The 26,012-nt window shown below is 44.6% G+C and overlaps 1 protein-coding gene across 1 annotated transcript in view; it reads left to right on the top strand.

The window, feature by feature from the left end:
• Positions 1–26,012, top strand: part of STK32B (serine/threonine kinase 32B) — a 314,328-nt gene that overhangs the window by 204,297 nt on the left and 84,019 nt on the right. Inside the window, exon 6 of the mRNA XM_077280130.1 lies at positions 9,105–9,194. Within this exon, the coding sequence (XP_077136245.1) occupies positions 9,105–9,194 (90 nt within the window). The remainder of the gene's footprint in view (positions 1–9,104; positions 9,195–26,012) is intronic.

The following is a 26,012-nucleotide window of genomic DNA, read 5'->3' as shown; positions in this document are numbered from 1 at the left end:
ATTGGAAGGCAATGTCTGTGTCAAGTTGGGGCTGTCAGGGAATTCATGCTGATTCCCCGCCGGTGTCTATTGCTTCCTCTACTCCTTCGGAAGTTCCTGAGTATTATTCTGATTATCAGGATGTATTCAGTGAGTCTAGATCCAGTGCTCTGCCTCCTCATAGGGACTGTGACTGCGCCATAGATTTGATTCCAGGTAGTAAATTTCCTAAGGGAAGATTATTTAATCTGTCAGTACCTGAGCATGCCGCAATGCGTTCATATATCAAGGAGTCTCTGGAGAAGGGGCATATCCGTCCATCCTCTTCCCCTCTTGGTGCGGGATTCTTTTTTGTGGCTAAGAAGGACGGATCTTTGAGACCTTGTATTGACTATCGGCTACTGAATAAAATCACTGTAAAATTTCAGTATCCTTTGCCTCTCTTGTCGGACTTGTTTGCCCGGATTAAGGGTGCCAAGTGGTTCACCAAGATAGATCTTCGTGGTGCATACAACCTTGTGCGCATTAAGCAAGGTGATGAATGGAAGACTGCATTTAATACGCCCGAAGGTCATTTTGAGTACTTGGTGATGCCTTTTGGGCTTTCTAATGCTCCCTCAGTATTTCAGTCCTTTATGCATGATATTTTCCGGAAGTATCTGGATAAATTTATGATTGTTTATATGGACGATATTCTGGTTTTCTCTGAAGATTGGGACTCACATGTGGAGCAGGTCAGGATGGTGTTTCAGGTTTTGCGTGAGAATGCCTTGTTTGTTAAAGGCTCAAAGTGTCTCTTTGGAGTACAGAAAGTTCCCTTTTTGGGGTTTATTTTTTCCCCTTCTGCTGTGGAGATGGACCCAGTCAAGGTCCGAGCTATTCATGAGTGGACTCAACCCACGTCGGTTAAGAGTCTTCAGAAGTTCTTGGGTTTTGCTAACTTCTACCGTCGTTTTATCGCTAATTTTTCTAGCGTTGTTAAACCTTTGACGGATATGACCAAGAAAGGTTCTGATGTTGCTAACTGGGCTCCTGCAGCCGTGGAGGCGTTCCAGGAGTTGAAGCGCCGGTTTACTTCGGCGCCTGTTTTGTGCCAGCCTGATGTCTCACTTCCCTTTCAGGTCGAGGTGGATGCTTCTGAGATTGGGGCAGGGGCCGTTTTGTCACAGAGAGCCCCTGGTTGCTCGGTAATGAGACCATGTGCTTTCTTCTCTAGGAAGTTTTCGCCTGCTGAGCAGAATTATGATGTGGGCAATCGGGAATTACTGGCCATGAAGTGGGCATTTGAGGATTGGCGTCATTGGCTCGAGGGTGCTAAGCATCGTGTGGTGGTCTTGACTGATCACAAAAATTTGATGTATCTCGAGTCTGCTAAACGCTTGAATCCTAGACAGGCCCGCTGGTCATTGTTTTTCTCCCGGTTTGACTTTGTGGTCTCGTATTTACCAGGTTCAAAGAATGTGAAAGCTGATGCTCTTTCAAGGAGCTTTGTGCCTGACTCTCCTGGAGTCACAGAACCTGTTGGTATTCTTAAAGAAGGAGTTATTTTGTCAGCCATTTCTCCTGATTTGCGACGTGTGTTGCAGAGATTTCAAGCTGGTAGACCTGACTCTTGTCCACCTGACAGACTGTTTGTTCCTGATAAGTGGACCAGCAGAGTCATTTCCGAGGTTCATTCCTCGGTGTTGGCAGGTCATCCGGGAATTTTTGGCACCAGAGATCTGGTGGCTAGGTCATTTTGGTGGCCTTCCTTGTCACGGGATGTACGGTCATTTGTGCAGTCCTGTGGGACTTGTGCTCGAGCTAAGCCTTGCTGTTCCCGTGCCAGCGGGTTGCTCTTGCCCTTGCCTGTCCCGAAGAGGCCTTGGACACATATTTCCATGGATTTCATTTCTGATCTCCTGGTGTCTCGGGGTATGTCTGTCATCTGGGTGGTATGTGATCGCTTTTCAAAAATGGTCCATTTGGTGCCTTTGCCTAAGCTGCCTTCCTCTTCCGATCTGGTTCCTGTGTTCCTTCAGAGTGTGGTTCGTTTGCACGGCATTCCTGAGAGTGTTGTGTCTGACAGAGGATCCCAGTTTGTTTCCAGGTTCTGGCGATCCTTTTGTGCTAGGATGGGCATTGATTTATCGTTCTCGTCTGCCTTTCATCCTCAGACTAATGGACAAACTGAGCGAACTAATCAGACTCTGGAAGCTTACTTGAGGTGTTTTGTTTCGGCAGATGAGGATGATTGGGTGACCTTCTTGCCGTTGGCTGAGTTTGCCCTAAATAATCGGGCTAGTTCCGCTACTTTGGTTTCGCCATTTTTCTGCAACTCTGGTTTCCATCCTCGTTTTTCCTCGGGACATGTGGAGCCTTCTGACTGTCCTGGAGTAGATTCTGTGGTGGATAGGTTGCAGCAGATCTGGAATCATGTGGTGGACAACTTGAAGTTGTCACAGGAGAAGGCTCAGCGTTTTGCCAACCGCCGCCGCGGTGTGGGTCCCCGACTTCGTGTTGGGGATTTGGTGTGGCTGTCTTCTCGATTTGTTCCTATGAAGGTCTCCTCAGCTAAATTTAAGCCTCACTTCATCGGTCCTTACAAGATATTGGAAATCCTTAATCCTGTGTCCTTTCGCTTGGATCTTCCGGTTTCGTTTGCCATTCACAACGTGTTCCATAGGTCTTTGTTACGACGCTACGTTGTGCCTGTGGTTCCTCCTGCTGAGCCTCCTGCTCCGGTGTTGGTTGAGGGCGAGTTGGAGTACGTGGTGGAGAAGATCTTGGATTCTCGTCTCTCCAGGCGGAGGCTTCAGTATTTGGTCAAGTGGAAGGGTTATGGTCAGGAGGATAATTCCTGGGTGGTTGCCTCTGATGTGCATGCGGCCGATTTGGTTCGTGCCTTTCACGCTGCTCATCCTGATCGCCCTGGTGGTCTTGGTGAGGGTTCGGTGACCCCTCCTTAAGGGGGGGGTACTGTTGTGAATTAGACTTTTTTTGCTCCCTCTAGTGGTTACTAGTGATATGACTCTGGGATTTCCTTCCCTCTGTCTGCACCCAGCTGGGTCGTTACTTCAGGGGTGTTGCTATATAAACCTCCTGGAACCTTAGTCTAGTGCCTGGCATCGGTGTTATCAGACACATTCTGTTTGCTCCTGTTTGCTGGTCCTGGTTCGTGCTAAATTAAGCTAAATCTTGCTTCTTTGTTTTTTGGGTTATTTGTTTGCTATCATTTTTTGTCCAGCTTGTACTAAATGTGATTCCTGACCTTGCTGGTAGCTCTAGGGGGCTGGTGTTCTCCCCCCGGGCCGTTAGACGGTTCGGGGGTTCTTGAATTTCCAGTGTGGATATTTTTGATAGGATTTTTTGCTGACCATATAAGTTATCTTTCTATATTCTGCTATTAGCTAGTGGGCCTCTCTTTGCTAAATTCCTAGCTCATTCTTATGTTTGTCTTTTCCTCTTACCTCACCGTTATTATTTGTGGGGGGCTTCTATCCAACTTTTTGGGGTATTTCCTCTGGAGGCAAGAAAGGTCTTTCTTTTCCCTTCTAGGGGTAGTTAGCTCTCCGGCTGGCGCGAGACGTCTAGGATCAACGTAGGAACGTTCCCCGGCTGCTGGTATTTGTGGTGCTAGGATTAGTTATATGGTCAGCCCAGTTACCACTGCCCTATGAGCTGGTTTTCTGAATTTACTGACTTAGCATTATTCCTGAGACCCTCTGCCATTGGGGTCATAACAGATGGGCTACAGCAGCAGAAGACCACACCGGGTACCACTCCTTTCAGCTAAGAACAGGAAACTGAGGCTACAATTTGTACAAGCTCATCGAAATTGGACAATAGAAGATTGGAAAAACGTTGCTTGGTCTGATGAGTCTCGATTTCTGCTGCGACATTCGGATGGTAGGGTCAGAATTTGGCGTAAACAACATGAAAGCATGGATCCATCCTGCCTTGTATGGAGCATCTTTGGGATGTGCAGCCGACAAATCTGCGGCAACTGTGTGATGCCATCATGTCAATATGGACCAAAATCTCTGAGGAATGCTTCCAGCACCTTGTTGAATCTATGCCACGAAGAATTGAGGCAGTTCTGAAGGCAAAAGGGGGTCCAACCCGTTACTAGCATGGTGTACCTAATAAAGTGGCCGGTGAGTGTATAACACTAATGTTCTCTTTGCTAGGTGGTTACGCCCGTTCAAGGGAGTTGCCACAAGTTCTTCTTGCAATTCTGTCCCTAGCGGGGGTCACCGGGTTTTCAAGTCTTTCTGAAGAAGTCTAGTAAAACGTATTGAGCCTCCAACGCACCAACCCGCCACCTCCCCACCTGATGTCCTAGCTAAGGTCAGCCCCGGTACCGTATGTTATAGCTTGAAGTGATGGCCCTGCTCACTCATGGTGTCTCTCTGCAACCGCATATTCACTAAATACAATAAACAAAAAAATTATTATCTCTGCAACCGCAGGGGTACTCCTCTGGTTGCTGTCTCCTCACAGGTCTTTCTTGCTTGACCGTTGGCGGACATCTCCAGAGCCTGGGGTAGGAAGGACTGGGTCTTGACTCTTGACCTCTTGATGAGAGTTGTCTGGTGCCTGGAACTTCACCGGCATAGGGCGCAGGTTCTGTTCTTGACAAGCGCAGTTCGGAACTCTGGGTCTTGAGTGGCGCAGTCTGGATTCTGGGTCTCACCGGACATCGCCTGGACTTTGTCTGGTGATGACCAGCACATTCATGGCTTAGGCATTCCGCTGAGTCCTGTCACGCTGGCTTTGGTGCTATCCCTGGTCCATCTCAGCTCCACTCTCCTTCTTGGTGCCAAATATCCCAGTGGTTTGGCACATTGGGCTTTTATATCCAGGACCTCTGTCATGCAAGTCACCTGATCAGGTCCAGCACAAGAACTTGCTGCTCCTGCAATTCTTCTGGTACAAATTGGTTCCACCTGTCTTCGCCCAGCCAGCAGATGGCGGTCTTTCCTCACTAATGTCACATCACACAAGGGCTCTTTAAGGGTATCACTGCTTCCTCCTACACATGTAAAAATACGGACATTATAACCCTGGTGTAAAATACTCAAAGATTCCAAGATACAGTATGTGCAAAATATAAAATGTCAATAAAAAGACAAAGACCCAAACTATCTGGCCAAACAACAACCTGCAAAATACAGTAAAAGTGTCAGTTTGTCTTTGTTCATGACAAGGTTCATATTAATATTAGTCAATGTCAATTTATTTATACATTTCCAAAAGAAATAGATTAACGGAACATATACTCCAGAATAGCTTTTTCATGGAGAAAACAATTATTTACTCCCCTAATCCCAAAAATAAAGAAATAAAAAAAAGCTAATTTTGTATTGTACGACACGTGAGAAAATTCCAAACTATTAAAATATAAAATAATTAAACTTGTACTGTAAATGGTCTAAAGAAAAGAGTGAATGTAATTGCATGTTTTCCCCATTTCACTCCACTTCAATTTTTGTCCTGGTTTTCAGTAAACTGGTAAAACTACAAGTTGTCCTGCAAAAAACAAGATGTAATATGGTGATAAAAACAAACAAAAACTGAAAAAAAGATATGGCTCTTAGATCAAGGAAAAGCCCAACAATGAAAATTGCCTTTGTCCTAAAAGGAATCTTTCACTAGGTTTTTATTACCCCATCTGAGAGCAGCATGATATAGTAGCAGAGACTCTGTTTCCAGCGATATGTCACTTACTGGACTGCTTACTGCAGTTTTGATAAAATTATTGATTTCTCCGCTGCAGATCTAGCAGTTTTCTGAATGCTGAGCTCTGTATAACCCTGCCCACACCACTGATTGGAGGCTTACATTTTGCATAGGCAGAAAGCTACCAATCAGTGGTGGAGGCAGAGTTATACAGAGCTCATAAATAAAGAGGACTACACAGCAGGTTTACTAGTCCTCTAGTGATAATCTCCTGCTGATAAAACAATGATTTTATCTAAAGTACAAATGGCAGCCCAGAAAAGGGACACATCACTGGAATCAGGGTTTTTCTCTCTACGTTATCAGATTAGAAACCTGGTTACAGACTTCAATTAAGGAGCTAATATCCACAAACCTTTCCTCAAACAGAAAAAAACAGCTAGGAAAAAATATTTTGACATTTCCTAAAAATACCTTATGCACCACAAAATACTTCCTGTACCATTTTTCTATCCATCAACATGTGGAAATATGAAATTCCATCCATCATCTCATCCATCCAGCGATGGAGTCTACGTGCAGGGAATATATGACTCTTCTTCATTGTCAGAGAAGGAAGGCTCAGTTTTTATCTTCTCACCGTGTCAAGGTTTTCCTTCTCACTGACTGCACTTTCTTGTAATCTGTAATTGTGACCCAGTGATCCTGATGTGCAGCAAAGCATTCATTTCTGGGAATTACGCTTTTGTACAAAATATTAATGGTTTGTTAATATATGACAGGGCGATTTCTCTGACCCGAGACGTTCATCCAGATGCTTCTGCCGCACTGTAAAGGGGTTACAGACTTTAATATTTCACGAGCCTCTGCGTCTGGCTCCTTACTGACCCTATTTCTTGCTGTTCACTCATGTGTTAGAAACTTCTTGATTTACTTTGGGCGCTAATGATGTGTGAAGCTTTACAGAATGGCTGTGCTTTATCGAAAAGCTTATGTAACTCTGAGCTCTCAGATCTAGGAAAGTAGAAAAGAGACAAAGTCTAGGAAAAGGTCAGGTCATCGCATTAGTGCCATTTTAATTGTCCAATTATATCACCGAAGGTAACGTTAGCAAAATAAAGAATAAACTAAATGTTCCATGCACTTATAGGGGTATTACAGCCATGACGCTTAAAGGGGTTGTCTACTTTATCTTTATTTTAATACTTGTTGGAGACATGAGTTTATAGCATTACTAATATATAGGTTCTCCTCCTGCACTATTTATTAGAGCCCAAGTTGACGGCATGAGACTCTCAAAGCCTCTGAGCTCAGTTATTGGCCCCTCTTGAGAGGAGAGTACTGTCATGATCCAGACCGGATTTTGGGTCTTGTCTCTCCTTTACTGGTCTGGTCATGTCAGGGGTTAACTTTCTCTGCCTCGTTCTGTAGTCGGGTCTGCTATTTCTCTGCACTGCATCCTGCAGGCAGTGTCAGTTATATTTCCTGCCTACGGCGTATGTAGCTGGCACTGGTGAAACCTTGATTTGTCCTGCTGCATTTAGCTGTTTGTGCCCTTGTCTGTTCATTCCTCTCTTCCCGACCCAACTCTGTGTTTCCCTGTGTGTTTGGTACTAGACTCTGTTTTGGCTCTGATCTGATTCTGTCTCTTCCTCCTGGTACTTCTGCTACAAACTGGTACTGACCTTTTGGTGCCCCTCTGACTCTGTGATTGGAATTCCCCTTGGTACTACACTACTCTCTGGTATCGACCCGGCTTGTCTGACTATTCTTCTGCCTCCTGGTGGTAGCCTCGCTGCAGTTCTGCTGGCCTGCTCTGAGCAGGAGTTCAGCCCTCTCTCCACTCTGCTGCCATCTAGTGGAGTCTACATTTACCTGCAGAGCTGCAGCGTGACACCTAAAACCCTTTTTATGGAATACGGTTAACCTTCATCCCAGCCTCTTAAGATTGGCTGCTATATATTAGTACAAGCCCACTGCAGCCACCAGAATTCAGTGAATGGAAATCCAGTCTCCTTCACGAAGTGCATTGGTGACTCATTACTTGTACCTCCATCAAAAAAAGACAGAACATGGAACGGGAAAGAATTGGCCACAGTAGACAATTTGGTAAAACTTAAAAATATAAATTATCACATTCCTAAGATGGCGGTGGTCCTTAGGTTTTTCCATCGCAAATCCAATCACAACTTGAACTATAAAACCATTTTTGTGGAAGGGATGGTCCTTGAAGTTCTTAATTTTGGTGGTCAAGGTACACATGCTAATGTGATAGTACACCCAGACATTTCACCACTAGCTCAGAGGCACACATTGTACAATTTGACTGCTTTATAATGTACCATCCTGCTTGTATCTTAGCTCTAAAAAATTTAAAGCCAACTGAAGGGATGCCCTCACAACCAACCACTATCAACCACACTATCCAAATTTGCAGATCTCCCACCAACGCCATAAGGACAAACTTCCATGTTAAAAAACTGCCTAAAACCCACTGCTTACTAACTCAATCCCATCTCAAATATTGAAATTCAAACCCTTTTGAAATAAGTAATGTCCCACAGGGTGGTTGTGAGATTGTTCATCCAGTGCTTCACCAAAAGTGGTTGTGCAGCTCCCAACGGCCACTCCTTTTATCCATATCCCCCACTTCTCCCCTTTCTGACGTCACTCCTCTCTTCCTTCTAAATTCCCATTAAAACCCCATAAGATTACGTGCACATAACTTCTTTTTCAGGTGGATTCCATCTGTAATTTGCCTTTAAAAAGCTCATCAAAACCATAGCAAAATAATGAACATGGTGCACAGCAATGTAATAACGACATTGCTGTGCACATAATATGTCTTTTTTAATGTTTTTTGACCACTTCAAGCTCTGGAAACCATGAAGCACTTAGTATGATCCTCCTCTTCCTCCTTCCTTCTCCATAGAACTTCATGAGCAAACAACTTTCATCTCCGATCTCCGTGATGGGAAAGTCTGTATTCACTGAACACAGATTTTACAGATTTATACCCATGAATTGAGAGGAAAGATCAGTTTTGAAGGAGGAAAGAAACAGATTTATTTGATAAGATATTACAAGGTTTCTTATTTTCATGAGTACTACTGATTTATGAAATAAAAATTAAAATGACCTTGACTCTTCAACTTATACCAATGTGAATATTAATTCTTAAATTTAGTAAAATGGTAAATTGCAATGTTTCCCAAAGTTAACTCAGATTTTTAGAAAACTAAAGGATTCCAGTTTAGTTTGATTTCCATCCAGTTTGGAGACTGAAACAGAACAAAATGTTGGGTTTGCTTAATTTTTTGTTGAGTTTCCATGAATTATTTCCGAGTGTTGACAGTAAGTGCGTAAGTAAGAAAAGAGCTTCAGCACTTCTTCTAATTATAAGTATACTAGAGGACAAGTCTAGCTCCAATTTGTGCCATTAATTAATTGCTTCTTCATTTCAGGCCACGTACACATTACAGATTTTAACATAGCTACAATTGTCAAAGGATCTGAGAAGGCTTCATCCATGGCAGGTACAAAGCCTTACATGGGTAAGTGACTGGGATTTTATGTGTTTTTGAAGGACTGTTGGAAATAAAAGATTAAAGGGAATGTATCACTTAAATAAAGATTGTATTAGGCGGCCTAGGTGGTGCTAGAATTCTGAAGAGTCGGATTCACTTGTGCTAATTTAAGACTGCTCTTTTTTTAATATGGGACAACGGGACCTTTTGGGCTAACCCTTTAGTATAGGGCCAGTGCAGAGTCAAGCAAATTGTAGCTGAATACAATGCTGGTGCTCCAGTTAATAAGTGCAAACTGGTTCTGTAGCAAGCAAAGACTCGATATAACTTTAAGAGACCATTTCAACTGCTATTGATGTCTAAGGGAAACAGAAGAATAAGTGGGAAAACATTGGACCACTGAGCAGTGGAAAAACATTGCCTGGCCAGATGAATCCATTTATATAGTTTACCATGCTGTTAGGAGACCAAAATTTGGTGCAAGATCCATGAATCGATGAACCCTTCTTTTCTGGTATGAACAGTTCGAGCTGGTGGGGTAATGATTTGGGGAATTTTTTTTCTTGACACAACTTGGGTCCTCCGATACTTATAGATGTACCTGAAAGTTAGGATTTTACCTAAGAATAGTGACCATCAAAGTTTATCCTTTCATGTTCACGAATTGGTTCAGGAACGTGGCAGTGAGTTTTCCTTGTTTTCCAGACCTTCATAATCTCAAAATCCTAAAGCGGATATTACACAGGATGTCAAATAATTGCTCTATACTGTAATGGTCCAGGGCAATACTAAAATATAAGGAAAATAAAACGCTCAACTACCAAATCTTCTTTACTGCTGCCAGCACCTCCCCATCGGTAATGGACATCAGGTGACCATCTGAGTTGATTTGAGCCAGTACAGAGGAGTGGGACAGACATAACATTGGTGTAGCATGAGGCTCACGGGGTAAGGGGGTCCAATTCCACCTCCAAAATAGGTGGAATTGTGCATTATGATGAGCTATTGGCCCATGTATGGTTCTTGCGCTGCTGCCCTCTTATGTTTGTGTCCGCCGCTGGTATACTAGGGTTTCTTTTTAGTGTTTCTCAGTAGTGGACAACTCTTCGGTCATTTTCACAGTTGCCAAAAATTAGACAAAGTAGAAGAAGTTGTTCCTACTTCCATCTAATTTTCAGCCACTCTGAGAATCTATCGTGTCTTCGTGGACCAATGCTTCTGCAGAATTATTTCAGCACTTGATAGGAAACTATGTTACACAGATTGCTGTAGAACATAGGAGATCAAACACTCTACTAGACAGTTGTCTCTAATAAAGTGGCCATTCAGTCTATATACTGTATAAACCTCTTTCTCATGACATTGTATCCCGTTGCATTTATATAAGAAATAAGAAGCATAGTGTACCATTTGCTGCTCCCCCTCCATACTGTATCATGCATTGTCTAATTATCACAATGTACTTCTGGCCACTTGCATTGGATTTGCTAATTGTCCATTTTCTTATGCAGAGTGATGCAGGACAGATGGTTAAACACACTGCAGCATAATAAAACATATGTGCCTGAGCACTTTATATACATGAACAGGAGATTCTTTGCTAAGTATTAGTTATTTTCCGACATTGAAATAAAGGTGATCTCCAATGACATCTATGTTTGCTCTACTAAAGTCTGTTAATCAAAGCGCTAGTTGCAAAGCGCACAAGCAGCATAATAAGGTAACACTGAGCAGAAAGTCCTCTAGATAAGAAGATGAGAACATGTTGAGATAACCTAAAAGGAGTATTCCAGTTGGAAAAAGTCTATCATCTATCCTCAGGGTAGCTGATAGTTTCTAGATTTGCGGGTGTCAGACCACTAGGATCCTCACTGGTCACCAAAATCGGGCACTTTTTTCCCCATTAGAATAGAGCAACAGTGTGCATGCTCCAACGACAAATCTATATATCAGTCTATCAATTCTCAATAAGACTGTCTGAGAAAGCCAAGTGCAGCAGTCTACAGCTCCATAGAGGATAAATGAAGCTGCGGTCCAGAATGCAGGTAGCTAATTTCCCTTTCCCCCTTGTCCCTATTGTCGATTGTCTACGTCATCGTGTATTCATGTATAAACTGATACAGTTTTGTTAGAATATTATTACCCATGCATAATCTCCCCTGCGAGGGAGAAAGTTATGAGAAACTGTTTTGAATTCTTTTGAGTTTCTGAAAATAAAAATTTATTGAAACTAAAAGTGCCTGGTTTTGTTAATTGGTGAGGACCACACTGATCTAATCATTATCAGCTATTCTCTGAATATGTGATAACTGCTTCCAACTAAAATACTACATTAAGGCCTCTTTCACACTTCCGTTTTTTGCCATCCGTCGCAATCCGTCATTTTGGAACGGATCCTACAAATGTGCCTGCAGGATGCGTTTTTTTGCCATTAACTTTAATTGACGACGGATTGCGACGGATGTTTTTGTAGTCCGTTGTGACAAAAAAAAGTTCAATGGAACTTTTTTTGTTCCTCGGATCCGCCATTTCTGACCACGCATGCGCAGCCGGAACTCTGCCCCCACCTCCCCGGAACTCATAATGGTCAGCGGATGCATCGGGAAACTGCATCCGCTGCCCCCGTTGTGCACAATTGTGCACAACGTCCGTCGGTACGTCGGGCCGACGGTTTGTGACGGCCCCGTACCAACGGAAATGTGAAAGAGGCCTTAAGACCCCAACAGAGATAAAGAGGTTCTCCAAAAACAAAATATAATTACCCCATCACATAATTCAAATGGCCGTGCATCCTAATCGCGTGTCAGGACGAGCTGCAGTCTGAAGAAACACAGCTCAACCTGTGTCTCAACTGACAGCACACATAATGGTGAGCTGCAGGAGAAGGGCTGTGACATGACAAGAAATAAATCTTCTCTTTGGCTGACTTAGGACATAGGATTTTTTTTCACCAGCCTCAGTTCTGACGCATGACTAGAACGGGCCGCTGTTTGAATTAAATTCTTGGAGAACTCCTATGAAGTTACAGTAAACATTAGCTAAATGTGGGCCAAACACGATTTCAGCAAAAGATTCATATGCATGGAGTTTTCCAGTTGAGGGAGAGAAAGTTGTGCAAGTAGGATTTGTTGGTATTTTGCTTTGTGGGAGATTATCTTCCTCCAAAGGTGTCTCCTCATTGAGATCACATGCATACTCAACCAAGTCCACCGCACATGTGTATGGGGTCAGGAGAAATAGCTGCAGGCCAAATGAGAAATCTAAGATCTTCGGTTTAGTTCACACCATGTAATTGCTGTAGTCAGTGTTCTGTATATGTACAAACTATTCAGTTTGTTTATCCAAGGACTGTCTCCAAATTTGGTGCATACACTCAGTTTCGGCAGATTTTATGGAAACCTCACCTCTTTGTGCCATGGAAATGCCCAATTTTGATGGGACTGCTGCTAAAAATGAAGAGGAGTCCCAGAAAATTCAGGACTGTTGTCAATTATAATGGTATCAGTGATGGTTTGAAATAAGTTTATATAAAAGGACCTTCAAAAAGAAACAACCTATGCCAGGAAGACCATCTAATCTCAACCAGCCTATAAAAAGAATTTGGCAGGTTTGCTGATCAAGTCAAAAATAAAACTTATATAGGGATCCGGAAATCTGCCAAATCTGTCATGATGGCTCCCGCTGTATAATAGATTTGGTGCATTTTGTAAAGGTTAAACATATTTCTCTGGTTTACCCCAGCTCAATGACTTTGCACCATTAAAAGGCTGGACAATAGTTAGGGTGCTTTCACACTGCGCTCTGGCACCCATTCATTGGTCCCTTAGGGGCTTATGTCTAAAACCCCAGCAAAGAGAGATTCAAGCACATGCGCCAACGGGGCGATGGACTATAGTGATACCGACAGAGTGAACATGTGTTCTGTCGTGCATCATTTTCGGGCATGAACGCTTACTGGAAGCGGACACTCAGACACAGTAGACTGTCAACAGGACACTAACTGCGTCGAACCGTCTGTCAATCGTCATGACATGGCAGTCACACCCCATCAACAGAGCAGCCCGAAAAAAGAAGAGCTGCTCTATTGACATGGAGAAGCTGAATTTCTGGCAGGAATAGTCAGTGACCACTCTGAGCTGGAGTCGAGTAGAGCAGGTTAGTTTTTACGCCTATGGTAAAAAAATAAAAATTCTTGGACAAGTAAGAATGCCTTAAAGAATGATCCACTCTAATCCACTTTGTAACGCTCGCGCCCAGACTGGTTGGTGCGGGCGTGCGGTGGTGTGGCCCCACTGGACCACTGACCAGAATACCCTGGAAGGGGCATGACTAAGTAGCTTCCTAGGTGCTCGCTGGAGACTCTGATGGTGAGGTCAGACTTGTGTAGCAGGTAGCTGCCAGGTACCACTCCAGAGTGGTATCTGGCTATGGCTGCTGATCCCACTGGGGGATGGAGCACAGGCTAGCTGGCAGGCACGGCTTTGACACTGGCAGACGGACAGGTACGGCAGAGACACTGGTGGGCAGACGGGCACAGCTGAGACACTGGCAGGCAGACGGGCATGGCTGGCACTCTTGTGTTGTGAATTCCGTTCTCGGGCTCCCTCCTGTGGTCATGAGTGGTACTGTGTGAGTTTGTTCTTGGGCTCCCTCTGGTGGCCTTTAGCGATATTGCTGGGCTCAGCTGTTTCATCTCCTGCTAGGCTGGGCCTATTTAATTCACCTGGACCTTTACTTGTCGCCTGCTGTCGGTGTATTCAGTCCTGATCCTGTGCTCTCCTGAATATTCCTTGTTACCAGTCTCCTGCTATGAGAAGCTAAGTTTGCTTGTTCAGTTTCTCATTGTTTCCTTGAAAATGTTTCTCATTATATTATGAGTTCAACCCAGCTTGCTTTCATGTGATTTTTTGCTTGCTGGTTAGTTCTGGGGTTCAGAGTGCGCCCCTCACATCGTGAGTCGGTGTGGGGGTTCTTGTATTCTCTGCGTGGTTTACTTTTGATAGTTTTTGTACTGACCGCACAGACACCTATCTTTATCTGCCTATCTAGTATTAGCGGGCCTCATTTGCTAAACCTGTTTCATCTCTACGTTTGTGTTTTCCCCTTAACTCACCGTTATTGTTTGTGGGGGGCTGGCTAAAACTTTGGGGATATTTCTCTGAGGCAAGTGAGGTCTTTGCTTTCTCTCTAGGGGTAGTCAGTTTCTCAGGCTGTGACGAGGCGTCTAGGTTTTCAGGTAACGCTCCACAGCTGCCTTTAGTGTGTTTGGATAGGATCAGGATTGCGGTCAGTATAGCTTCCACATCCCCAGAACTTGTCCTATATATTCAGGGTGTATGTGTCAGGTCAGTTTGAGATCCTACCACCAGGATCATAACACTCTTGCAAGACAGGCGGACAGGGCTGATACTCCGGCAGGTAGGGACCTGTTCGGCTAGTTGCATAACGGAGGTAGAGCAAGACCGCAAGCGGATGCGGTTGCAAAAAGCAGAACCACAGGAGGCGGAGCAAAGAGCAGAGAAAGAGGAGGCGGAACAAAGAACAGAACCGCTGGAGGCGGAGCCAAGAGCAGAAATGCTGGAGGCAGAGCCAAGAGCAGAACCGCTGGAGGTGGAGCCAAGAGCAGAACCGCTGGAGGTGGAGCCAAGAGCAGAACCACTGGAGGCGGAGCCAAGAGCCGGAAGGTGCAGAGCCACAGGTAGTGGCGAGCAGAGCATAGAAGCGCAGAGCCACAGGTTGTGGCAAGCAGAGCAGAGAAGTCCAGAGCCACAAATAGTGGTGAGCAGGGAGAGAACACAGAGGTACACACAGCAGAATGGAAATGGCAAACAAAGAAACAACAGGAACGGACATAGACCAGAGTTCAGACAGGAACAGACACGGGTACACGAACTGGACACCGATATAGGCCTGCGTATTGCAGCCCTCAGAGACAGAACAGGACCTGGCAGCTCAGTAGCAAATACTAACTGAGGGAAATAGTTTGCTCAGGCCTCCTCCAATGGGTGAGGATGGCTTAAGTATCAGAGGCCTCTAGGCAATTGGCCGGGGACACCATAGGGAGGTGCACACAGTCTCAATAAGAATCTGGATTTTCCAGTGCCGCCCCCCTATGCATACAGCCAGGAAGTGTACACAGAGCAGGCAGCCATGAGGCACACCCCATGCAGCCGGCAGCAGATAGAACTCACAGCATGGCCTGGGGTGAGTGAGTTGATGTATCAGGCAGGTGGGGGATGGAAGGCCATGCAGTGATGCTGGCAGGGTTGTTACACACTTGACAGATCCATTTTGATCAATATTTTTCCTACTGACTTCGAATGGGTCCATAAAGTTTCCATTCTCCAATTTACTGCACAGAATAGCAGCATACTACATCATTTTGACTCAGCTTGTATATACTGTTGATGGTCAATGCTCACTCATAGGGGGAAATCGGACTTTATAAGTGCATCTAAGCTCCATCTGCAGACTATGAGCCCTCGTGGGCAGGGTCCTCCCTCTTTATGTAATTGTGTGCCTTGTTTTTTGCTCATGTTTAATGCATTTGTCTATATTTGGCCCGTATTCACATGTAAAGCGCCATAGAATAAATGGCGCTATAAAAATATATAATAATAATATTCACATTCTTATATCATTCTGTGTGACGGCCGAAGCGAACATAGATCAATGTTAGCCTATGTGTTACTATACACACACCTCAGGTCCACATGGAAAGAAGTGCCAAACACACCAGTCAGGTCGGGTTTATATATCAGACAGATATGTGTAAAGAGCCAGTCAAGTCTGCAATTTTCAGATGTGACTGGTCCACAATATTTGTCAATGGCCTACACTTAGTCTTAAGGGGATGGGGACTTACGATCGCAATCCATGCATATGGAATTCACTGAAAAGGACATCAAATATGCAACATATCACCGAAAAAAGTCCATACTTACCAAAACATGATTAAAATACCAGTGTAGGATGCAGAGAGTCCCCAATCCTATGTAATGGAGGTAGCACAGTATAAAGTGCCAGTCACACAGATGTGTGTAGAGCGCCCTTCCGGCTTACCACCTGTTGGTCTGTTACACCTCGCAATACTTACCTGTCCGGCCGGCGCGCTCCCGACACTCCTCCTCGCTCCTCTTCCTCTGCTTTCCCTGGTGTTCGTCCCTTCGGCGGTCCGCGCATGCGCAGACGTGCTTCTCTCACCGCCGGGGTTTCTGGGAGGTCGTGACCCGCTGGTCCCGCCCCAATATGGCGGCGCCCGTCGGGTATTTCTTTCCTGCATCTGACCGGGTAAGACGCCTTTGCGTCTATTGCGTTCGCTAGTTAATACCAGCATCTCCTTAGGTTCCTAGGCTCCGTGCGTCTCTTGCTTTGTTTCCAGGTTGTCCCTGCTATGCCTTCCAGTTCCGTGTTCCTGACGTGCCTTCCAGTCCCGTGTTCCTGACGTGCCTTCCAGTTCCGTGTTCCTGACCTGCCTTCCAGTCCCGTGTTCCTGCTTTGCCTTCCAGTTCCGTGTTCCTGACGTGCCTTCCAGTCCCATGTTCCTACTGTGCCTTCCAGTTCCATGTTCCTGACGTGCCTTCCAGTCCCGTGTTCCTGCTTTGCCTTCCAGTACCGTGTTCCTGACGTGCCTTCCAGTACCGTGTTCCTGACGTGCCTTCCAGCTCCATGTTCCTGACGTGCCTTCCAGTCCCGTGTTTCCGCTGTGCCTTCCAGTCCCGTGTTCCTGCTGTGCCTTCCAGTCCCGTGTTCCTGACGTGCCTTCTCGTTCTGTGTTCCTGTCATAACTGCCGGTCCTTAATTCCTGCTGTGCTTGCTACTTCCGAGTCTCCCTTGTCTTCGTCCACGTCTTCCCTCATCTTCCCGGTCAGTACGTTGTCTCATACTACCTCTATCTGTCCGGTGCCTCCGCCATTCTAGCCTCTTCAGTTGCACCTTCTTCCCTCCGTCCTCTGATTCCTCTGTTATATCTTCAGTCGTCCCTTTGGCTCTGGCAGTTGCGGCTTCACCCTCCTTGGGCCTGTCCCTAACGCTCCCTGTACAGGGGGTGCACCATCTGGTTCACTCACCCTCGGGGGCTCTGAAGTCGTGGCCCAGAGGGTCCACTGCCTAGTCCTAACATGGTCCAGCCTATACTAATAGATCAGATGGGCTGTCATGGCCTATATAAGTGCACCCCACAAAGACAGACATCATATTTCCCTCTTCTAAAATTACTGTCAGGCAAAGATTCAAAAAAAAATACATGAGTCATTAGTTGATGTTTTGGCCAAAATTATTGTTAGGAAATTTGCACCCACTTTTTCATGCTCCTGCTTTTTTGTGATTCTTTTTTTTGTAAATACTATGTGTGAGCGTTAATTTAGGATACTACTGTATTGATTATTAGATGCAAATGACTGTTCTCTTCCTAGGCAGACAGTGTATATGGAGGTTTGCAGTCAGAGGAGGCATTGATGTTTAGTTTCTAGGTTCTACCCTTTGTTGTTGGGAAAGGTCATGGTCCGTTCTTTGTGCTCGGGGTTTTCTATTCTAGGGCAGCAGTATTGATTGAAGTTATAATACTACAAACCTGGATTGAAAATTCAGATAACACTCTATGAGGGATAGAATTAATCATTTGATTCGCAAGTTTAAGGATGATGTCTGTTTCCTGGGAGAAGAAAGTCCTTGATTGTTACTGATCAGGACGACGGCAATACACATGAAAAACATAAATTAATGATGTTGAATTGACCTTTATTGCGGCTGTTTCATTTCCATGTGTAAAATATCCTCATCTGATTTACCACAAAGTGATTAATTATTGTGACAAGTACCCTGCTCGGGCAGCAAAGGTTAAGTGCTACATTCGAGAACATGATAACGAACAGATCTTTTATAACTTTTCATATCAGTTTTTGAAATTATTTTATGCATCAACTGGAGGAGATGATTTTTTTTCTAAAGTAGCTATTTATTTACAATAGACAAAAATTTAAAGGTGTTGTCTGGCCTTTTGCCATAAGTCTGTAGTTACTCTATGTGACTGCAGACCCCTGAATACTCACAGCGTGTGCACTGCACACTGTCAAGATTCTCAGATGTCGGCATCCTTAACAGGCAGTTACATGACCACAAATCACCAGAGAAACCTGACTTACCGATTTCCATATTCCCAAGTTTACTATAAGGCTTCACACCTGAAAACAGACGCAGAAGTTATTGCATGAAGTGGAAGTCGCTTTTCTAAGGGCTAGTACAGACGACCGTAAAAATTGGATGAGTACTAACCATCGTCGTCCCCATGTTATTCACTTGGGCCGTGCATATGTTTTTTCCTTGGACCGAATAGTCCGAGGAAAAAAATTGCAGCATCTACGATTTGCCTCCGATAATCGGAACGCATTCAGCCATTCATAGTAATATAGTAACATAGTTAGCAAGGCCGAAAAAAGACATTTGTCCATCCAGTTCAGCCTATATGCCGTCATAATAAAATCCCAGATCTACATCCTTCTAAAGAATCTAATAACTGTAAGATACAATATTGTTCTGCTCCAGGAAGACATCCAGGCCTCTCTTGAATCCCTCGACAGAGTCGTCATCACCACCTCCTCAGGCAAGGAATTCCAGATTCTCACTGCCCTAACAGTAAAGAATCCTCTTCTATGTTGGTGGAAAAACCTCTCCTCCAGACGCAGAGAATGCCCCCTTGTGCCCGTCACCTTCCTTGGTATAAACAGATCCTCGGCTCGATATTTGTATTGTCCCCTTATATACTTATACATGGTTATTAGATCGCCCCTCAGTCGTCTTTTTTCTAGACTAAATAATCCTAATTTTGCTAATCTCTCTGGGTATTGTAGTTCCCCCATCCCCTTTATTCGTTTTGTTGTTTTGTATCTAATAACCTCTGTTTTTCTCCTCTTGCCTACATCTGTCAAATCAGTGCCTTGTTTTCTTTATTTTCAAGAAGTCCACTGCAAAAATATAAGGAACACTGTGGAACGAGTGACACACGTTTCCACTCATTCCCTCCACCTTGCCTTTTCTCCAGGATGGATACATCTAGTCTATTTCAAGAACTACCTAGAGAAAGTCATACCCAGCCCTCCACTTTTTCCTCTAGTCCCATCGACAATTAAGATTGCAGACGTCAAGCATTCGCACCTCTATTCCATTCAAGATGGAGCTCGGTAAAGACTAGCTCCCGAATTCCATGCTCTGGAATCAGTGGGGGTCCCATTGGTTGAACTCCATCGATCAGTAGGTTGTCCAATATTGATAGATATAAAATGGGTACGGGATAACTTGCTATTTTGAGAATATCTCACTGAGTTCTTCCAGACACCAGGGCTAAATGTAGATAAAGCCTCTGCATCTCCTGCTGCTTCCTATTTTTATGGAAAAGATGAAGGTCCATTGGAGTAGTATCTTTAACCTTACTAGGAGAACATTTAATGAATGGTCTTTCTTGCTAAATAAAGGGGGCACAGTGTTTCAATGAGCCTCATGTGCCTTTCATTTTTTTACCAGTCACAGTACCGTTCACAGTTGTGGCTATAGCTGATATCGTAGCTTTGGACAGTGGGCTTCAGTTACAGCTCATCCAGCTGATTTGGGCAATGCTCGGAGTTAGACTCTAAACAATCAAATATCAATTACCCAACCTAAAAGTAGACCATTAATACAAAACTCCTTAAAGACGACCTGTCTCCTGGGCAGAAGTCATCAATTTTTTTACTCATATTTTATTCTTGCTGCTCCCCTGAATTTTTTGTTTTTTATTATATTAAAATCTGTTTTATGGATGATGTAAATGCAGGCACCTTCCCACTGACACCAGGTGAAGAATGTCCAATGTTTGCTCTTATTTTATTCTCGCTCCTCCCCTGAGTATCCTGGGGGGGTTTTTTTTGGTTTTGTTTTTTTCTGAATCAGACATACGGTTCCGGAGATATGGACATTTGTTATTTAGTGCTTACAGGATCCTCTTGGGTGTGTCTTTTGGCTGCTCTGCATAATTAACCTGTGAGCTACGCCCATTGTTAAAACCAGGAAAATTAGCAACAAATAAAAAGTCACTTTTCTCCGGAACCATATATCGGATTTAAAAAAAAATAAAAATGGAATACTCAGGGGAGCAACAGGAATACATTGGACATTCTTGTCCTGGTGTCAGTGGGAAGGTGCTTGTATTTACTTAATTAAAAATAGAGATTATAATTGAGGCCCTTTTACTCTTGGATGCAAGTCATTCACAACAATTTCACATTTCGACCTCCTTTTATTTGATTTGGACTAGAACATGGCAGGTAGTACAATTAGCTCACACCGCCTAAAACATATAAGTGCCAGCAGAATATACTAGCCAGGTAGCAGATGGTGATTTTCTATATTTTAGGTAAACATCTCCCCGTAATGTACAATGTCTGACTCCCTGAACATTTTGTCATGAAAGTGACAGTTTTTTTCTCTGTAAATGTGACTGCTGTCAAATTATATGATCCTTATCAGGCAGGTTTGAATAGCGGCCCGGTGATTACACATCATGATAGTGAAGCAGAGTGCAATTCTACATTGTACGGCTGCTCAATTCACCGGGCTGTGTGAAGGCTGATGGAGATAGGGGAACAGCACCTTACATCAATGCTCTTTTCACAAATGTGCTTAACTATCGCACCTCCGGTGCACAGCAGGTAGACGAGACAGAACATCTATGTCCTGTTACCATGCAGGCCTATTTATTCCAAGCTGCAAGTACATTGTGATTATGAGGATGGTTTATAAAACCCTACAAATAATACTGTATGGCTAAATAGCAGAGGCCAAACTAATCATTTTCGGCACTTGAGCCTACTATAAGCTACAGAGTGCTTCACAAATTGCGAGGTCGGCCAGATTTTTGTAAAGGACAGCTGAGGAGGGAGTTTTGACATGATTATACAACCAGCCATAATATGAAAGCATCTACAGCTAATGTTTTGATGCCAAATAGCATCGGGCACCTTTAGGACTTCTTTGGTTGACAGCACAATATTAAAAGGGTGCGTGAGTCTACGCTAGATATCAGCAAATCTTTTGAAATTTGAATTCTCCAGCTTTTTGGAATTTTCCCAACAAATTCACTTTGCAGTAAATTGATTCACCAGCCCTTCAAAACCTCTAATTGCCCTGAAAAACGGGTATGACACTATTCTCTTCTCATCGCGCATTAATCTACATCACAGTTTTGCTATCATACATTATCAGCAGCATAAATCAGGGTCTGGTTCTAGCATTTTAGCACATATGTTTTACTCTGAGATGCTACTGCGTTTTAGAGAAAACATACTTTCAAAAGCTGTAACTTTGTGGCCCAGATGACTAATATATACAGTGTATATATATATATATAGTGATTTTCTCTTCCTATCTTTATAGCTAACCTATGAGCTTTGACATTTAATCACTATCCAGATTCACTCCAAAATGGCTGCTGCATTCCCTGCTTCTGCTTTTATGGTCTAGGAAAGTCCCTCTTGATTCGCTGTGGTATACCATGTGAAATCCACAAGTTGTTATGAGGAAAATGAAGCCTGCCATAGGTCATGAATTAAAAGGGCTGTAATGTGCAGCTTAGTGCCCACACTATTTTCCATACCACATGGAATGATTCTTCTGACTAAAAGGTCATTTGAAGATATTTTATTCAATATAGGATAGTTAGAATATCTAACATTTAGTCCTGTTGAAATTTTATGGGGGGGAAGTTATGTCTTTGGCTCGGAGTTGACTGCAACCTCTCCATCCTGTATAGGCACAACCCTGCTACTAACCATTTGTCACTAAGGAATTGAGAAATTTACCAGAGTCATGCCCATCATAACCTTGTCTGTACTTGCAAATTTCTGTAACATCAATTGATTTGACAAGATCAGAATTAACTCATCACGGGGTTACCGCAACGAAGTGGAGCCAGAAGACTGAAGCGTCTGGTGGCTCCTACTCCTACTTCTCCAGTGTATTAAACGTGTTTATTTATTCAAGCAGAACAGGGGTTAATCGGCCATGTTGGAAATTCCTGCATTCAGCTGTGCTCGGTTAGCCACTCCTTTCACCTATAATCTCTGGGCTCGATTGCTAAGTCCTTGTCTGAGTAAGCAATTGCTGCAGGACATAGGAGTGGGAGAAATTGGTTTTGTGACCGAGTGCTTTATTAGCGACTGTTGCCTGGTGTGTATGCTTCGAAATTCTTTATCCTTTCCTTTTTTGCTTTCTTCCCCCTCCCTACACACCCTGGTGAATACCTCTGTTATATGTGAGTGTATATTTTGTGTGTGTGGAGTTTTCAGTTATTTTCAGTTATTTTGTCTGTCGGGTTGGTGTAGTACACAGTAGCGCCCCCTCTTCCCTGTGTGGGAAAGGGCTAATATAGGAGATAGGGCAAGGGCGGAGGCCCCAGCATCTTCACCATCTGAAGTATCCCAGGGAACAGTGTGAGCTAGGGCGCCCCATAGTGTTAAGGCCAGGAAAGGTGCCCCTGGTCCCAGGTCACTCGCCAGTCGAATCGTGACATAACTGTTTCTATAAATCTGTGCAGTTTACTTATCAGCACCAACATCAAGTTTAAACCAAAGGGTAACTTTAAAAGAACCCTGAACCAAGGGCAGCATGAGTCACTGTATGTCTTTAGCATTTCAGCCATGTATGTTTCACTTTGAAATATTAGGGCATTTCAGCGAAAACATATTTTTGAAAATCATACAGAGACTCTGCGGCTCGGATGATCAATCCAACAAGGTAAGTCTCCAGTGACTTCTCCCTTTCGCCTTCCCATGACTGACAGGTCTCTCTATATGTGTATAGGAAGCAAATTTTTTGTCTAAAGGAACAGGGAAGGGAGGAGCCACAAGAGAGCGACCTATAGGACTAGTCCACAGAACTATGTAATCCCTGGTTAACTTTTAAAAGTACCGTATATACTCGAGAATAAGCTGAGATTTTCAGGCCATTTTTTTGGGCTGAAAGTGCCCCTCTTGGCTTACACTTGAGTCGTTGTCCCAGGCGGTCGGTGAGGAAGGGGGAGCGGCAGCTGTCAAATCATACTCACCTGCTCCCGGCGCGTCTCTGCATCTCTGAGTCTGATGGTCTCCGGCAGCTCTTCCTGTGTTCAGCAGTCACATGGTACCGCACATTAAAGTAATGAATATGGACGCATATTCATTACTTTAATGAGCAATACGATGTGACCACTGAACACCGAAACAAGCTGCCGGCGCCGGAGACCATCTGTCACTGACAAGCAGGGATCACAATGAGAGCAGGTGAGTATAACGGGGGAGGGTGAGCATTGCGCGATATTCACCTCTCCCCGTTCCACCGCCGGGTGCCGCTCCGTCTTCTGCATCCTCTGGCTGTGACTGTTCAGGTCAGAGGGCGCAATGAAGTTTTTAGTGTGCGTGCTGCCCTCTGCCTGAATAGTCACTGCAGAGGATGCGGAAGACAGAGCAGCGCCCGGCGGTGGAACGGGGAAGGTGAATATCGCAAGTGCCGGGGCCTGAGCGACGAGAGGTGAGTATGTGATTTTTTTTTTTTTAAATCGCAGCAACAGCATATGGGGCATAATCTATGGAGCATCTTATGGGGCTATCAACCTTTATGGGGCATAATCTATGGAGCATCTTATGGGGCCATCAACCTAAATAAAGTATTGTATGGGGCATAATCTATGGAGCATCTTATGGGGCCATCAACCTTTATGCCGCATTGTATGGGGCATAATCTATGGAGCATTTTAGGGGGCATAATCTATGGAGCATCTTATGGGGCATAATCTATGGAGCATTTTATGGGGCATAATCTATGGAGCATCTTATGGGGCCATCAACCTTTATGCCGCATTGTATGGGGCATAATCTATGGAGCATTTTAGGGGGCATAATCTATGGAGCATCTTATGGGGCATAATCTATGGAGCATTTTATGGGGCATAATCTATGGAGCATCTTATGGGGCCATCAACCTTTGTGCAGCATTATATGGCGCATATGTTTCTATGGAGCATCTTATGAGGCCATTATTAACCTTTATGCACAATTGTATGGGGCACATGTTTCTATGGAGCATCTTATGGGGCCATTATTAACCTTTGTGCAGCATTATATAGGGCATATTTTAATATGGAGCATCTTATTGGGCCCATCATAAACTGTATGGAGCATTATATGGGGCGTATTTTGTATTGAGTATCTTATGGGGCCCATCATGAACTGTATGGAGCATTATAAGGGGCTCCTGATTCAATACGGATATTCAAAAACACTTAACCTACTGGTGTCTTAATTAATTTTACTTTTATTGGTATCTATTTTTATTTTTGAAATTTACCAGTAGCTGCTGCATTTCTCACCCTAGCAGGGCCGGCGTTATGCACAGGCAGACCAGGCAGCTGCCTGGGGCCCCCACTCCTCCAGGGGCCCCCCTGCTGCCTGCTGGTTCCACGATGTAGCTTACTTACAATTCAAATAGCACAAGGCAGTGCTTCCCTTTGCAGGAGAGGCAGACATAAGTGTGTCTGTGTCTTATCTGTTCTGCAATGCGAGGTTTCCCAGCGCTGCACTGCCTTGTGTTATCTATTGTAATGTCCGCTCTCGGCTGCAATTCCGGAGGCAGAAGCAGTCAGGCGTGTTATAATGACCTGACCTGACCTGCGCTCTGCATGTTCTCCTGTTCTTCTGCTATGGCCGTCCATCCTCACTCTGCAGCAGGCTTCAGGGTTATAATTTATACTGTGTCCTGGGCTGGCAGCTGCTGTTCAGCGGCAGGACCTTCCTATGTGACACCTGACCGCTGACGCTGTCCTGACGCTGCACAGCAGCCCCTGTCAGGATACAGTACAGGAGCTGTGCTGCCACCCAGGAGAAGTGTTCCCATATAGACACTTCACTGCTCACTGGTGAGTTTTTTGAACTGCACTATCACACCAATCACACACGGCAGTCTGCACAGCAACCAAAACTCCAATGTAAAAAAGTGATATAAAAAAATTAATGATACCTACTGTCACTCGTCAGCATCCTGCACAGGCTGCTCTGCAGTGTGCGCTGGCACCAGGAGTGATGATGTCACTCGGGACCGGACTGGCCATCGGGCAGTTCTGGCAAATGCCAGAAGGGCCGGTGCCAGTAGTGGGCCGCTGCACACTGTGCCATTGTCAGCGGCGCCAGCGCCAACTCTCCCCCCCCGCCAGCGCCACCACATTCAACTATACCAGCGTCTATGACGCCGGTACAGTTCAATCTAATGATGGAGGAGAGAGCGTCTAACGATGCTCCCTCTCCCATCATTCCCCGCTCTGCCTCTGACACTGCGGGTGCGCGATGACATCATCGCACACTCACTGTGTGCCAGGCAGTGTAGCGGCAGCCATTGAGACTGGAGCAGGGAGCAGCGCGGGCACGAGGAGAGGTGAGGAGTGTGGTTTTTTTTAACTGGACTGTCGGGCCATTCTTGAGGGGGGGGGAGGGCTGTGCAGTATACTACTACATGGGCTGTGTGTGCTGTATACTACTGTGTGGGCTGTGTGTGCTGTATACTATTGTGTGGGCTGTGCCGTATACTACTCTGTGGGCTGTGCCGTATACTACTCTGTGGGCTGTGCTGTATACTACTCTGTGGGCTGTGCTGTATACTACTCTGTGGGCTGTGCTGTGTACTACTCTGTGGGCTGTGCTGTGTACTACTCTGTGGGCTGTTATAAACTACGTGTGCTGTTATATACTACGTGGACTGTGGTATCTACTACATGGGCTGTGCTATATTATGCGGGCTGGGCTATATACTATGGGGGTATATTATATGTTATATACTATGTGACTGTGT

The sequence above is a fragment of the Ranitomeya variabilis genome, chromosome 1, assembly GCF_051348905.1.
Source record: "Ranitomeya variabilis isolate aRanVar5 chromosome 1, aRanVar5.hap1, whole genome shotgun sequence".
NCBI classification, from domain to species: domain Eukaryota; kingdom Metazoa; phylum Chordata; class Amphibia; order Anura; family Dendrobatidae; genus Ranitomeya; species Ranitomeya variabilis.
The sequence above is the reverse complement of the archived record's forward strand: the minus strand, read 5'-3'. Positions and strand labels throughout refer to the sequence as shown.